General features: G+C 43.0%; 1 protein-coding gene across 6 annotated transcripts in view; it reads right to left on the reverse strand.

Annotated features, from left to right (window-relative positions):
• Window positions 1-13968: 13968 nt before the first annotated feature.
• DST (dystonin) overlaps window positions 13969-14671 on the reverse strand; it is a 468940-nt gene continuing 468237 nt past the window's right edge. For all 6 annotated transcript variants that reach the window (XM_077811595.1, XM_077811594.1, XM_077811599.1 and 3 more), the window contains one exon: window positions 13969-14234. In XM_077811595.1, coding sequence (XP_077667721.1) covers window positions 13969-14234 — 266 coding nt within the window. The remainder of the gene's footprint in view (window positions 14235-14671) is intronic.

A 14671-nucleotide genomic window follows, 5' to 3' on the forward strand; every position in this document is an offset into this window, starting at 1 on the left:
TCATAACATAGATCCTTGAACAACCAGTGGTTGAGGTATGGGAAGACTAAAATCACCTCCCAATCAGGGTAAGCAACCACTACTGCTAGGACCTTTGAGAACACCCTTGGAGTTGAGGAGAGGCTGATGGAAAGTGTTTGGTATTGAAAATGTTCTTGGCCTATAGTAAAGTATAGGTATTTTCTGTGAGTTGGATGTGTTGCTATATGGAAATAGGTGTCTTGTAAGTCAAGGGCTGAAAAGCAACTGCCTGCCTCTAGTGAAGGGATTATAGTTGCCAGGTGCCATCCTGAACTTCTGAGATTTTGTGAATTTGTTTAGTAGTCTTAATCCAAAATTTGGTCCCCACCCTCTGTCCTTCTTTGGCACAAGGAAATAACGCTGATAGAACCCCATTCCTCAATGAGGAGCTGTGATCAGTTCTATCACTCCTAATTGAAAAGGAAAGTCTATTTCTTGCCTCAGTAAAAGCTCAGGAGATGGGTCCCTGAAGAAGGATGGGGAAGGGAGATGGAAGGGAGGGAGGGACACAAAGTGGATGGTGTAGCCCGATTTTATGACCTCTCTGACCCATTTGTCTGTAGTGATCTGCCTGCAAGCACATTAGAAATGAGAAAGGCAGTCTTCAAAAGGGGGAGGTGGGCCAAGGGGTATAGCTGCTGAACTGGAGCCATGGGAGAATTTAAGCCCTCAACTGACCCAACATATTGAAGATATGTTGCTTCAATGATGATTAGATACTCATGGAAAGAGGATGAGCAAGCCTCTTTCTCTGGAACTTATGTCTCTTCCTAGGGGGTTCATTGGATCCATGAAACCTGGAAATCTGAGCAGAGTGACATCTGGGCAATTTGTGGCCTACTAATCATCTTTTATTCATAGGAGTATATATAACCAGAGATCTTAACAGGGCCTTGGAGTCTTTTAGTGTGTGAAGAGACTTGTCCATGGTTTCTGAGAACAACCTTTGATCATCAAAGGGGCGGTCCTCAATGGTGTTCTGAAGCTCTCTCAGGAATCCCAAAAGCTGGAGCCATGATGCACTGTGAATAACTACCAGTATAGCAATGGACCTAACAGCAGTGTCTGTGGTATCCGAGGACTCTTGAAAAGATATCCTGGCTAATAACGGGCTCTCTGCAATGATGAGAGAATTAGATGGTGGGTGAGAGAATAAAAAGCGGAATCCTTGGAGGGAACATAATATTTTTTGTCTGCCCATTTGCAAGTTGAATGAATGGTAGCAGGAGTTTGCCAGACACTCTTTGCTGTGCCAAGGAGCGCCTCATTAAGGGTAACAGAGCTCCAGTGCGTGCTGTCTCCTAATGTGTTAGAGCTGGTGGTTGTGTTTTGAGATAATGGGGTACAATTCAGACCAGTGGGGAACTGTGTCACCCCTGCTTATGGGTGCCTTACAATAGCCTTGCTGAAGTAGCTCCCACCTGGACTACTCACAAACAGCCTTCCAGCATGCAAGCCACACCTTGGGTGCCTATGTGTAACTGCAGACTTCCAGCTACACTCTGCTTCTCACCAGCCTTGGTTATACTGCAAGTGACCTCAGTACACTCCCAGTCACAGATTTTCCCCCAGAAATGTATGTTCTGTACTTACCAATGCTCTCCTGGACAGTACAAATACATTAAGTCCACTATTGCTTTAAGGGAATAATATGCCATTTTATTGTCTTAAAGTGTTACCTAGACACTTCAGCTTAAACACTCTGGATTAGATAAAACAGTAAATAACAAGTTTATAAACTACTAAGAGATAGATTTTAAATGAATATAAGTAATACAAGGAATAAAAGTCAAATATGGTTACAAGAAAAATAAAGGTTTCAGAGTAACAGCCGTGTTAGTCTGTATTCGCAAAAAGAAAAGGAGTACTTGTGGCACCTTAGAGACTAACCAATTTATTTGAGCATGAGCTTTCGTGAGCTACAGCTCATGCTCAAATAAATTGGTTAGTCTCTAAGGTGCCACAAGAAAAATAAAGATGAACCCGCTTAATAGTGCATAACTTAAACCAGTGGCTCTCAACCTTTCCAGACTACTGCACCCCTTTCAGGAGTCTGATTTGTCTTGAGTGCCCCCAAGTTGCACCACACTTAAAAAGACTTGCTTACAAAATCAGACATAAAAATACAAAAGTGTCACAGTACACTGTTACTAAAAAATGGCTTAATTTCTCATTTTTACCATATAATTATAAAATAAATCAATTAGAATATAAATATTGTAGTTACATTTCAGCATATAGTATACAGAGCATATAAAGTCATTGTCTGTATGAAACTTTAGTATGTATTGACTTTGCTAGTGCTTTTTATGTAGCCTGTTGTAAAACTAGGCAAATATCTAGATGAGTTGAAGTACCTACTGGAAGACCTCTCCGTACTCCGAGAGGTACGAGGTACCTGGTTGAGAACCACTGACTTGAACTATATTAGATTCAAGCAAAATGTCTCACCACCTTTCACTGAGATGTTGAGCAGATTCCTGCACTATTTTTCCTCTTGTTGCTCCTATTACCCTATTGTAATTTTGCATTCTCTGCCCCCTAACTTCCAGGCAAGTTTTGTCAAGGTCAAATTTTTCTATACTTATATGCGGGCTTTTGTCACCTGCCTCCTTTGAACCAAGTCTAAAGCCTCCCCCGTCCCACTAGGGTTGGTGAATTGGTGTCAGAAGATGCTCTTCCCTTCTCTGGCAGGTGGACTCCATCTCTTCTCAACTGTTCTCTTTCCCAGAACACGATCTCATGGTTGAGAAAGACAAAGCCCTCCTGTCAACACTATCTGAGCAGCAATGCATTCATCTCCAGGATTTGTCTGTCCCTGCCGGGGCCCTTAACCTCAACCAGCAGGATGGACGATACCACCACCTGCACTCTGGCTCTTTCACCCTCACTTCCAGAGGCCTGTAAGTCACTGCTGCTCTGTTCAGGATCATACCTGGCAGTATCATCAGTGCCCAGATGGATGAGCAGCATAGGATGGTGGTCAGAAGGATGGATGGGCCTTGGCAACCTTTTGATAATGCGTTGGATGCAGGCTCCTGGCAGGCAGCACACATCTTGGGATGTCAGGTCAGTTTGCAGATGGATGAATCTTGATTGGGACTAGTCACCACCACCCTTCATCTCCTCTCCTTGAGGGTAAAAAGAAAAGGAGTACTTGTGGCACCTTAGAGACTAACAAATTTATTTGAGCATAAGGTTTCGTGAGCTACAGCTCACTTCATCGGACGCATGCAGTGGAAAATACAGTGGGGAGATTTATATACACAGAGAACATGAAACAATGGGTGTTACCATACACATTGTAACAAGAGTGATCAGGTAAGATGAGCTATTACCAGCAGGGAGTGAGGGGGAACCTTTTGTAGTGATAATCAAGGTGGGCCATTTCCAGCACTTTACAAGAACAGTAGGAGGGGAAATAAACAAGGGGAAATAGTTTTACTTTGTGTAATGACACATCCACTCCCAGTCTTTATTCAAGCCTAGTTAATTGTATCCAGTTTGCAAATTAATTCCAATTCAGCAGTCTCTCGCTGGAGTTTGTTTTTGAAGTTTTTTGTTGAAGAATTGCCACTTTTAGGTCTGTAATTGAGTGACCAAAGAGATTGAAGTGTTCTCCGACTGCTTTTTATGGCTGACTCAGAACAATGCTTCCTCAGCTCTCGTCCTCTAATTCCTCTGCTCTACTTGCACTACATTGATGACATCTTCATCATCTGGACCCATGGAAAAGAAGCCCTTGAGGAATTCCACCATGATTTCAACAATTTCCATCCCACCATCAACCTCAGCCTGGACCAGTCCACACAAGAGATCCACTTCCTGAACACTACGGTGCTAATAAGCGATGGTCACATAAACACCACCGTATAACGGAAACCTACTGACCGCTATACTTACCTACATGCCTCCAGCTTTCATCCAGACCACACCACATGATCCATTGTCTACAGCCAAGCTCTACGACACAACCGCATTTGCTCCAACCCCTCAGACAGAGACAAACACCTACAAGATCTCTATCAAGTGTTCTTACAACTACAATACCCACCGGCTGAAGTGAAGAAACAGATTGACAGAGCCAGAAGAGTACCCAGAAGTTACCTACTACAGGACAAGCCCAACAAAGAAAATAACAGAACACCACTAGCCATCACCTTCAGCCCCAAACTAAAACCTCTCCAATGCATCATCAAGGATCTACAACCTATCCTGAAGGATGACCCATCACTCTCACAGATCTTGGGAGACAGGCCAGTCCTTGCTTACAGACAGCCCCCCAACCTGAAGCAAATACTCACCAGCAACCACACAACAAAACTACTAACCCAGGAACCTATCCTTGCAACAAAGCCTGTTGCCAAGTGTGTCCACACATCTATCCAGGGGACACCATCATAGGGCCTAATCACATCAGCCACACTATCAGAGGCTCATTCACCTGTGCATCTACCAATGTGATATATGCCATCATGTGCAGCAATGCCCTCTGCCATGTACATTGGCCAAACTGGACAGTCTCTACATAAAAGAATAAATAGACACAAATCAGATGTCAAGAATTATAACATTCAAAAACCAGTCAGAGAACACTTCCATCTCTTTGGTCACTCGATTACAGACCTAAAAGTGGCAATTCTTCAACAAAAAAACTTCAGAAACAGACTCCAACGAGAGACTGCTGAATTGGAATTAATTTGCAAACTGGATACAATTAACTTAGGCTTGAATAAAGACTGGGAATGGATGTGTCATTACACAAAGTAAAACTATTTCCCCAGGTTTATTCCCTCCCCCCACCCCCCAGCACTGTTCCTCACATGTTCTTCTCAACTGCTGGAAATGGCCCACCTTGATTATCACTACAAAAAGTTCCCCCCACCCCCACTCTCCTGCTGGTAATAGCTCACCTTACCTGATCACTCTTGTTACAGTGTGTATGGTAACACCCATTGTTTCATGTTCCCTATGTATATAAATCTCCCCACTGTATTTTCCACTGCATGCATTTGATGAAGTGAGATGTAGCTCACGAAAGCTTATGCTCAAATAAATTTGTTAGTCTCTAAGGTGCCACAAGTCCTCCTTTTCTTTTTGCGGATACAGACTAACATGGCTGCTACTCTGAAACCTCTCTGTGAGGGTGCGAGTCATAAGCCTCCTAGCATTGGTGACTGGGTGGCTCCTCTTCCCCAGCCATTGGGATCTGCTTCTCTCCATCTAAAGCCAGTACAGCACACTGATTTCTTGACCTCAAAGGATGGAAGATGTGAGCAGGGGGTGGAGCACTATCTACTGCTTAAGATAGTGAAGAGTTGTTGCAGAGCAGCCGGTTCTCCTTCCTCCTCTGGAGCTGTTGTAGTCTTCTCAAGTTGGCTAGCATCTCCTATCCCAGATGTCTCCATGTGCTATTATGAGAAAATCATGAAATCAAAAGAAAGAGTTAGTGTAACACCAACAGACCCCGGTTATTGGCAGGCAGAATCCAATCTGGGACATCTGGAGCTTAGTTCATGAGCCTCTAGAGCATGAGCTAAAAGCCAACTGCCTGTTAGCTAAGGCTGTAGAGTAGACTCATTTTATCTCTCTCTAAGTGGTCTTGGTGCCACTCGATGGGACAGACCACCACACCCTGGAGGTGTAGGGGTTACATACTTCCCCTAGCTGAGGAAGCACATCCCAAGCTTCAGAGTCTTCTGAGTTGAAATCCTGGATGAGCCCCCCACTTATAACGCCAACAGACCCTGGTCATCAGTGGGCGGGATCAAACCTGGGATCTCTGGAGCTTAGTGCATGAGTCTCTACCGCATGAGCTAAAAGCCAACTGGCTGTTAGCTAAGGTTGTAGAGCAGACTCTCTAAGTACTCTCAGTGCCACTAGATGGGACAGAACACCACACACCAGAGGTGTGAGGCTTACATTAGCATATCGTATCAGTCTTTGCACTCTACCAAAGCTAATCCAATTCAAATTACAGCTCCATGATGAGGCCCAACTCCTCTGGAACAATCGAACTTTCTGCAGCAAAGGAAAAGCTCACCTCTGCAGGAGACAGCACCTTCTCAGGAGCTGCTCTGAGGCTGTGATATGAACTCCACAGCAACTAAGGTCCATTGAATATCTCACCACCTTCCACTCCAAGAACAAGGTCCACATCTTTTTCCTTGACCTGCCTTCTCTAGTCTAAACTAACAAAAGCAAAAGAGAGTCCTACCAAAACAAAACTCTACACTGCACACACAATTCTCCCCTGAGAGAGAGAGAGAGAGAGAGAGTGAGGGAAAAAATGAATCACACATGACAGACATTAGTTAAGTCACTTATTGCAATGTTGGCGCTCAGATATTATGGTCATGAGGGAGGGATAAAAACCTGTATAGAAGAGAATAGAAAGGAGGAGAGAAATGAATTTGAGTTTTACAAAATCTTGTATTTCTAGACAATGCATCCTCTCTCCACATTTCCTGGCACCTCTAGAACATCACCTCTTCAATGACCCTCCACAGTAACAAAACACAACCCAGAACTGTAAATAACAAAAGCAAGATACGAGTTATTTGAGACCTTTAAACTGATCTCCCTATAAGGAACTTGGAGCTAAATTCTCACAAGGCAGTCACCTATGGACTTCGATGGAATCCAGATTCTCTGCCAGGGATGTGATGCAGGAAAAGTTGCTGGGTTGTGTCCACTGGCCAGTTTCTCACGTTAACCTCCGAAATGCCAGGAGAACTATGGAGCTATGTGCTGCTATCACATAATAATCCAGCAACAAGCTGAAATAAGGCATTGCTCAGCATACCAGAGCAGCTTGTGTCTCTGAACCGGCCATCTCACTGGCAGAAATGGAGGGTACAAGGTGGAAGGCTTTTCCCATTCTAAAATGATCTGGCAGGAGGCCTGTTTCTTTGAGGTGCCGGTATCCCTGCAGAGGTGCTGAGCACTCCCAGCTGCCACTGACTTCTGACTGGCAGTTGAGGACACCCCACACCTTGCAGGATCAAATCCTAAGTGCAAGGGACAAAACAGCAGATGACAGAGCCTCCAGTCCTGCAAAACTTTGCCCAAAAAGTGGGCCAGGTTCACTCTGCTACCTCCTAGTCTGCTTCAGTAGCACTAGCTCTCTTCATAACCAGGTAGATAGCACAGGTATATCTTGTCTTGTCCAACAGATCTACGCATTTGGGAATTCTGCTGTTAGCAAGTCAGAAAACAGGGTATTCCTCCTGCAATTAGCAAAGGGTCCTGCCAATGTTTCATTCATATGTTCTTACTGGAGAATTGACAATTTGAGCCAGTCTTACCCTTGTTTACTTTACCAGGTGAGATCACAGATGTATTATTGGAGTTCTACAGCACATTGCTTTACACAGAGTGAGACCTCAGCGGAGAAGCCTCTCCTTTGCATGGAAAACACAAAAGGGCTCATTCAAGGGTTTAAACTTTCACCATTGATGAAGTACACCCTGTTTGTTAGCCAGAGCCTTCTTAAACTCACAAATCTGTTTGCATTATTAAGAACAGAAAGAAAACCATGGAAAGAATCAGTGAGCACAAGACTTCATTAGCTGGGCAAAAACAATACAACAAGGGAAACAATATGAAAGGAAATGAGATTAAAAGGAAGGTTTATTTCTTTGCTATTTCATATCCCCAATGTTCAGGATCAGTCAACAGGTGAATACTGTGTGGGGCACGATGCTGTGAAAGGAAACCACAGAGAATGTTCTGTCTGTCTCAGTAAGTAACCACATCAGTGGACCCAAGGAGGCTTTTCAAATTCTGAAAGTTCTGCAGTCAGCCTAACAATCCCCTAGAGCATTATCTGAAACAATGAGCAACCACATCACGAAGGGCCACTTTTGACATCCCGAACTAGCAGGCAGCTGTACAGTACAACCAGGGCAGAAACAGTGGAGTCATTCTGAAGTTGCAAAGTTCAGCACGGGTTCAGGAACGGCAAAGCTCACCCAGCCTAACGGCCATCTCTTTGTGGAAAACATCATTTGTGTTTTTGTTACAGAGCAACACATATGGGATGGGAAATTGTTTGCTCATTTAAATTCATAATGCTGCAGGTTCACTGTAAAGCTCAAACCAACCCACCAAATGATGAAAATAGATTCAGTAAAGGAAATGCAATAACTCGCTGAGGAAAGGTAGCATGCTCTGCTGCTAGCAGCCGTCTTCTGCCAATGTTCGCTCAGATGCTGTGTACTGTACAATACAGAGAAAGTAAATATGAATTGTGCCCAGAACTTAAACCAACCTGTTTCCCCTGTTGTATGCAGTGCAGTTGTAGCCATGTTGGTCCCAGAATATGACAGAGACAAGGTGGGTGAAGGAAAGCTTGTCTCTCTCACCGACAGAAGTTGATCCAATAAAAGATATTACCTCGCTCACCTTGTCTCTCTGTTTTCCCCTGTCTGCTTTCCAGGCAGGAGCCATTTATCAACAGCCCAAGGTCAACTGGGCCTAAAAGACCCAACAGAAACAAACAATGCAATTAATTGTTCAAGCTTTTGGGGAATTCTATTTATTGTAGCTCATTGGGCTTTTATAGGACATTTGAAAAGAATGAGGTAACCCCTTCAGTGACATAAAACTTTGAGTGGGTCAGGTCCTCTGGACACCTGAGGCTGACTGCTCCCTGCCTTGCACATTGTGTAGTCATGTATGCCCCTGTAAAGTGGGTGCATACTTGCTCCCATCAGTGTAAGTGAATAGAGAATCCAGAGTTAGTAGCATTTCATAGCCACTTTGTGCAGGTGTCAAAGACTAGTCAAGGAGTAAAGCAGTAGAGAATGTGGCCATGCATTGATCTGAATTTCCTGCTGAGTGTCCTGGGGGGAGAGATGTTCAAAATGCCTAAGGGATTTAGGAACACAACTTCCCATTAAATTTCCTCTGGTGTTACACTAAATATGGGTGTGACAGGGAGCTTAAATGACAACAGGAAGGTTGCTTCATAAATCTCTAAATTTGGAGTTGTATTTCCAAAAGTGCCTAAGCAAAAAATCCACTAGTTTTCAATCAAGCTGTCTGTTAACCCTAGCCTCAATTACTCAGATGTGATGCTAGCTGAATCACACAACCCATTACCTCCTCCAAATACAAGGCTTATCATTACAAGCTGCAATTCAGGCAATTTACAAACAATCATATCCAAAACAAAATAGTCACTGAATTACTAAATTCCATTTAAGGTTACGGGTCCCTATTTCTTAGGAGTAAGATCCAAATGCTGAGCATGTCTTAATGCAAGGAGTACCAAACTGCTTGGAGAATAGCTCAGCAATGTTAGGCACAAAGCATTTTGATACAAACTATGTATAATTTGAATGATTACATCTCATGCACTGTCTCTGATTACTTTACCTCTTCTGCTCAGTTTTCCCTTCTGTAACAAAACATAAAAAACTTATTGTCTGAATTGGTAGCAGCCACTATATTCAGGTTTCCTATCAGGTCCCTTATAACAGATTTCTGATACCTTTTTTTCTAGGTGCTCTCACACTCCAAAGTTTGCAGAAGGCCTTTGAAATTCTGCAGAGAGAAAGTCCTTTGTGCTAGAGAGAGAGAGAGAGAGATTTTTTTTCTTCCCCCCTCCCCCTCCCATGAAGTTTTGTTCAGGTCTGGCGGAGATATGAGATATGAACTTGTAACATTGCCATTTTCCTACTGTGATTTGCATTTTTATCAAAAATTTGGAAGGCTGCCAAAATAATAACTGAATGCAAACATTTTAAAGGTGGGTCTATGCTACTGCCCAAGTAGCAACAGCAGATACTACAATGGAAACACGTGGGAGCTGCCCGTACAGCTATAATGAAATGTCAGCAGGAAGGAAGAGGGCTGGGCTGCACCAGGCTCCCTCTCCAGAGCATGCATATGACCCTAGAAGCCCATCCTCTATTTCTAGATGCCATGTGGAGCAGGAGCTTCCTACCTCCCAGGGTAGTGGGGAGATAAGAGGTGAGCAGAGGGAGCTCAGCCTGTGTTCTGCATACGAGGACTGTTCCAGCCTCTCCTCTGTGAAAGCAGCCTTCTCCAAGTACTAGCTAGTTAGTCCTGCAGCTCAAGAGACAGCTGCAGGTGCTGGAATGATAAAGGTTCAAAGTTCCAACCCTGATGCTACATGGGAGTAGGAGGGGTATGTTTTTAAAAAAAATATCAACATTATGTACACAAATTCCCAAGATTAAAGAAAATCATTTAGCGTGCGAAGTGAAGCACTCAGAAGCTAGCAAATGCTAGAATTAAGGTTGCCTAATATATTATCATGTAAATAAAGATGGTCTTATAATGCATACAAGCTAATTTTAAGTTACCTTCCCACCAGTTCATGTATATAACGAGTCTTCATTTCTATGGTGCTATAAGAATGCTTAGCTCATATAATAATACCTAGTGCTTTTTATCCATAGAGCTCAACATGTTTTATAAACGAGGGGAGTATTATCATCCCCATTTTACAGAGAGGGAGACATAGAGAGGGGATGTGGCTTGACCAAAGTCACTCACCAAACCAAAGAGCAAGGTAGTGACCCAGGTCTCCTGAGTCCTTGTCCAATGTCCTAACCACTAGGCAACACTATCTCCCACAATGATTTTTTTTTTCAACAGGACTCATAGCTCATTCAGTGCACAGGAGGAACACAAGATATATATGTAATAATATTAGCAAAAGAGATACCTTTAGCCACCTCAGGGCCTGGTAGGATATGAGATCAGCCACCATTGCTGCAGTGGGGGAACACAAATGGGTAAAATGCATCTTTGCCCTGGAAGCTGTCAGCAGAGCTCATCTTTACCCAGTCTCTCTCTTCTCCACTTTCTTCTTCTAGTCTGACTGAATGGAGGATGAATTTGGTGGTGGGGGTTGAGCTCTTTCCCCCCTGCACTTCAGGACAGCACTTCACACCTAGTATGCTAATCCCAAATGTGGGATATTTTCAAATTACTGAAACAGTTGAAATGTGCCAGAAGGCAGGAAGGAAAGTGTCTCATCTGGAGTATTACCACCTATCTAGGTAGGCTACTTTATAGTTAGTGATCTCTACAGATAAGGTTAGAAGGGAGTCTACTCAAATTCCCTCCTTCTTTTAGTATTCTTTTCTGAGCAGCTCAGCCCAAACTCAGATAAATACCCTTCATTGAGTTTGAGAAATGACTCACACAGCAATGGGAGTGAAAGCTGACAATTCTTCATCGTCATTCAGCAGAGAGAAAGAGTGGCAAGGCCACTACCGGGGTGCTGGGACAATTTTTATACCGGGGTGGCTGAGAGCCATTGAACCAAACTGTAAACCCTGTATATGATGGAAACCACTTCAAGCCAGGGGGTGCGGCAGCACCCCTAGTTCCAGCACCTCTGGCCACTACTGTGGAACTTGGGAGATGGGGGTTGAGTGCTTTGACACAGGCTTCCTGTTTGATCTTGAGCAAGTCACTTAGTGTCTCTGAGCCTCAACTCCACATGTGTAAAATGGGGATAAGAGCCCTTCCTTACCTCAAAAGCATTGCGAGGATAAACATAAAATGGTGAGGTGCTCAGATACGCAAGTAGTAAGAGCCATGTAAGTTCCTAAGGTAGTTAGACTTGCTTCTGATTTGTCTTCAGTGCTTTGGGGAGGAGGAGAAGTGACTGAGTGGGCAGCAGCAGTAGGGCAGGTCAGATGGGGAAAGCTAACGCAGCACAGGAGATGGTGAGCTGTAGAGCTGGGGGAATAGATGTATCTATTCCCAGACCTGCTGCAGCAGGAATTGAATTGCCACTACACTCATTGTCTGTAATATAAGCATCCCATCTTTTGTGATTATCTGTCTCTGTGACATCCACGTAGTTTGGAAGGCCCACTCTTGCCATGGTTTGTGATAGCCAGTAATCATGCCTGAGCACTGTGGCCTGAAGTCTCCTGTCTGATGTGCAAAACACCCCTTCTTGTGAAAGCTGTTTCACTTCCTGGCTGAGATACCATCAGAACCACTTACACAAATTCCTTTGCTTATTTGGTCCATTTGCTCCTGGAGTAGCTGTTACACCTGTTAAATGAAGGACTGAGGAAGTGTAGTGGAACTTCTTCCCAGCTTGCATTCCCTGCCTCCTCCCTAAGGAATCAAGGCTTGTGTTTGCTGTGTCTCCTTCTCCATTCCTCTGTTACGGTTTTCTATAGGTGTGCTTAACTATCTCTGTTCCATAACCCTTACTTCTAGTTGGATGCCTATGCACTCACACTTGGAGTTTTGCTACTGACTTCAATGCAGCCAGGATTTACCCTGCTTGAATTTTATTATATTCTTTCATCTTTTATGAACTTTGATTCTGTGACTCAACTTCTGTACCTGTGGATAGCCCACGTGAGAATATGGGCAAGATCAGCTTAGGAGCTGATGTAATTTTATATCCCAACTGCACACATGATCAGAGTCCAAATAGCATCACCAATAGCCACAAGTGGTTCTCAGCTATATCATTGAATGGCAGGCTCACCTGAGAGGTGGCTCACTTCTGACAAGGTTTCCATCGAGGACTGGGTATAGTTCAGTCCTGCCTTACAGAAGGCACTCTAAAGGCACAGAGTTTTCTTGTATAGAATCCCAGCATCCCAGTGAGTTTTAAACCACCCACTTGGCCAGGAATCCAGGCCCATGCTTCCAGTGGCAACTTATTGTGTCCTTAAAAGGCAACTGAAATTTCTAGGAATTTAGTTAATAGTTACAGTAACATCTGTCTGTTATTCTGCAGTTGTTTATGGGAAAAGTTCCATCCATTTCCAATTAAAACAAATGACCGTTATGGCTATTAAAGTGATCTTTGAATAGCAAAATTAATTCAAAAATTATTATTTGACACTCTCCTGGCTCCCCTCCTTTTCATTCATGGCACAGTGGTGTCATACTCCAATACAAAGAAAATAACTCTCAACACAAAATAAATTACATATAATTTCATGTTATTTGACAGGTACAAGTTAATGTTTTATTAAATAAATACAGTAGATGACCAAAATTTGACTGCTGCAAATGGAAAATCGCATTAGAGTGTATGATTCTAAGGTAATTATTGGTCATTTCAAATGATTTATTCCCTAAAACATAATGCAGAACACTAATTCCCTGTGAAATAAAGAAATACAATGGCAAGAAAGTTAAGGGACATGTTTTATTTCATAGCTTTCTGCAAGCAAAATTGCTTTGATACAAAATGAGTTCAATGATACAGTGCTACCGTCCACTCAAGCAAAAGAAAACCTCACATTTACATGAACGCACTTTATATTGAATTCTTACAGTATAGTAGTTCTAATATCCAGAGTGTGTCTGGCCTCATTTAAAGCAATGGCACAGAAATGCTGCAAGATATTGGAGTATTGTATGACTGGCAAGTGCTTAAGTAACTTTCTGTGAGTTCTCCAAGAGATGCTGCATAAATAATTGTAGTGTGAATGTGTTTTTTATTCCTTAGTAAGTCTGACATACATCCTTTAGTGTTCGTTTAGTTAGTCAAAATGTGTAATTGTGTCTTTTGGCTTTTCATTACTTTTTTTTTTTTAAAGAAAAATTATGAGGTATCCTTTCTCCTGTTAACTAACGATGGAGTGATAGGCCTATTTGACTGAGGTTGCAGAGACTTAACTGTACATTCAGTACACTGCACATTTGGGAATTGTTTTAGTGTACTTTCTACACATTACTGTGTACAACTGTTAGTTTACATTAAAACTCTTTCCCCCTTCACATAGGATATGGCATAAACAAACAAACAAAATCTGACAAAAATTATACACACAAAATAAAAGGACAAATACACAAATAAGGCCATCTGCAGAATTAAAAATCCACCTCTTGCAATATTTCACAATAATTTCTACATAATATTTTACATCTTACAAACTTAAATATTTAATGCACAAGGCAAAGACCTTTACAAAGCTGATCACATTATCTCTTAGAGGACTTGTCCAATTTGCTGACTGGTGGTCTCCTTTGGGGAGTTGGAATTTTGGAAGGCTTGCCTGATGCTGGCCGAGAACCTGCTCGGGGCTGTGGTCTGCTTGCATTGTGAACAGTCTCTGACATATCTGAACACACAGACTGGATTTCTGAAATGTCAAAGTCAGATGCATCACTGCCTCGGCGACTACTTGACCTACTGCCAGCCTTGCTTCCTGCTCGGCTTCCAGGTCTACTTGGAGTCCTTCTGGTGTCTGTAAGGAGAGGGGAAAGATGTCCATTGGCATTAGGGAGATGGGATTGAACAAGTGACATTTAGTGGGTGTTTTTACACAATTAGGACCTCAAACATTTCATAAGCCACGCCTGGAACTCCCCCTGGCACACAGGAAGTGAGGTCAGTATGTAGCCCTCTGGGAAAATATGTAGGGTCTGATCCTCCAAGCCGCCTGTGCTGAGCACTGCTGCTTGAGGGATTGCATGGCTGGCTCCTTAAGGTGAGGAAATGAGCACAGAGGCAAACATTCTGATAATCCTATAGAACAGGGCATTTTTCTGAAATTGGTGCTCTAGCTCATGTAGCTTGATGCACAAGTTACTGGTGAAATTCTTTGACCTGTGTTATGAAGAAGATCATACTAGATGATCCGTATGGTCCTGACCTGAAAATCTATGAGTCTATAAAACAATG

Source organism: Eretmochelys imbricata, chromosome 3 (genome assembly GCF_965152235.1).
Source record: "Eretmochelys imbricata isolate rEreImb1 chromosome 3, rEreImb1.hap1, whole genome shotgun sequence".
Lineage (NCBI taxonomy): Eukaryota > Metazoa > Chordata > Testudines > Cheloniidae > Eretmochelys > Eretmochelys imbricata.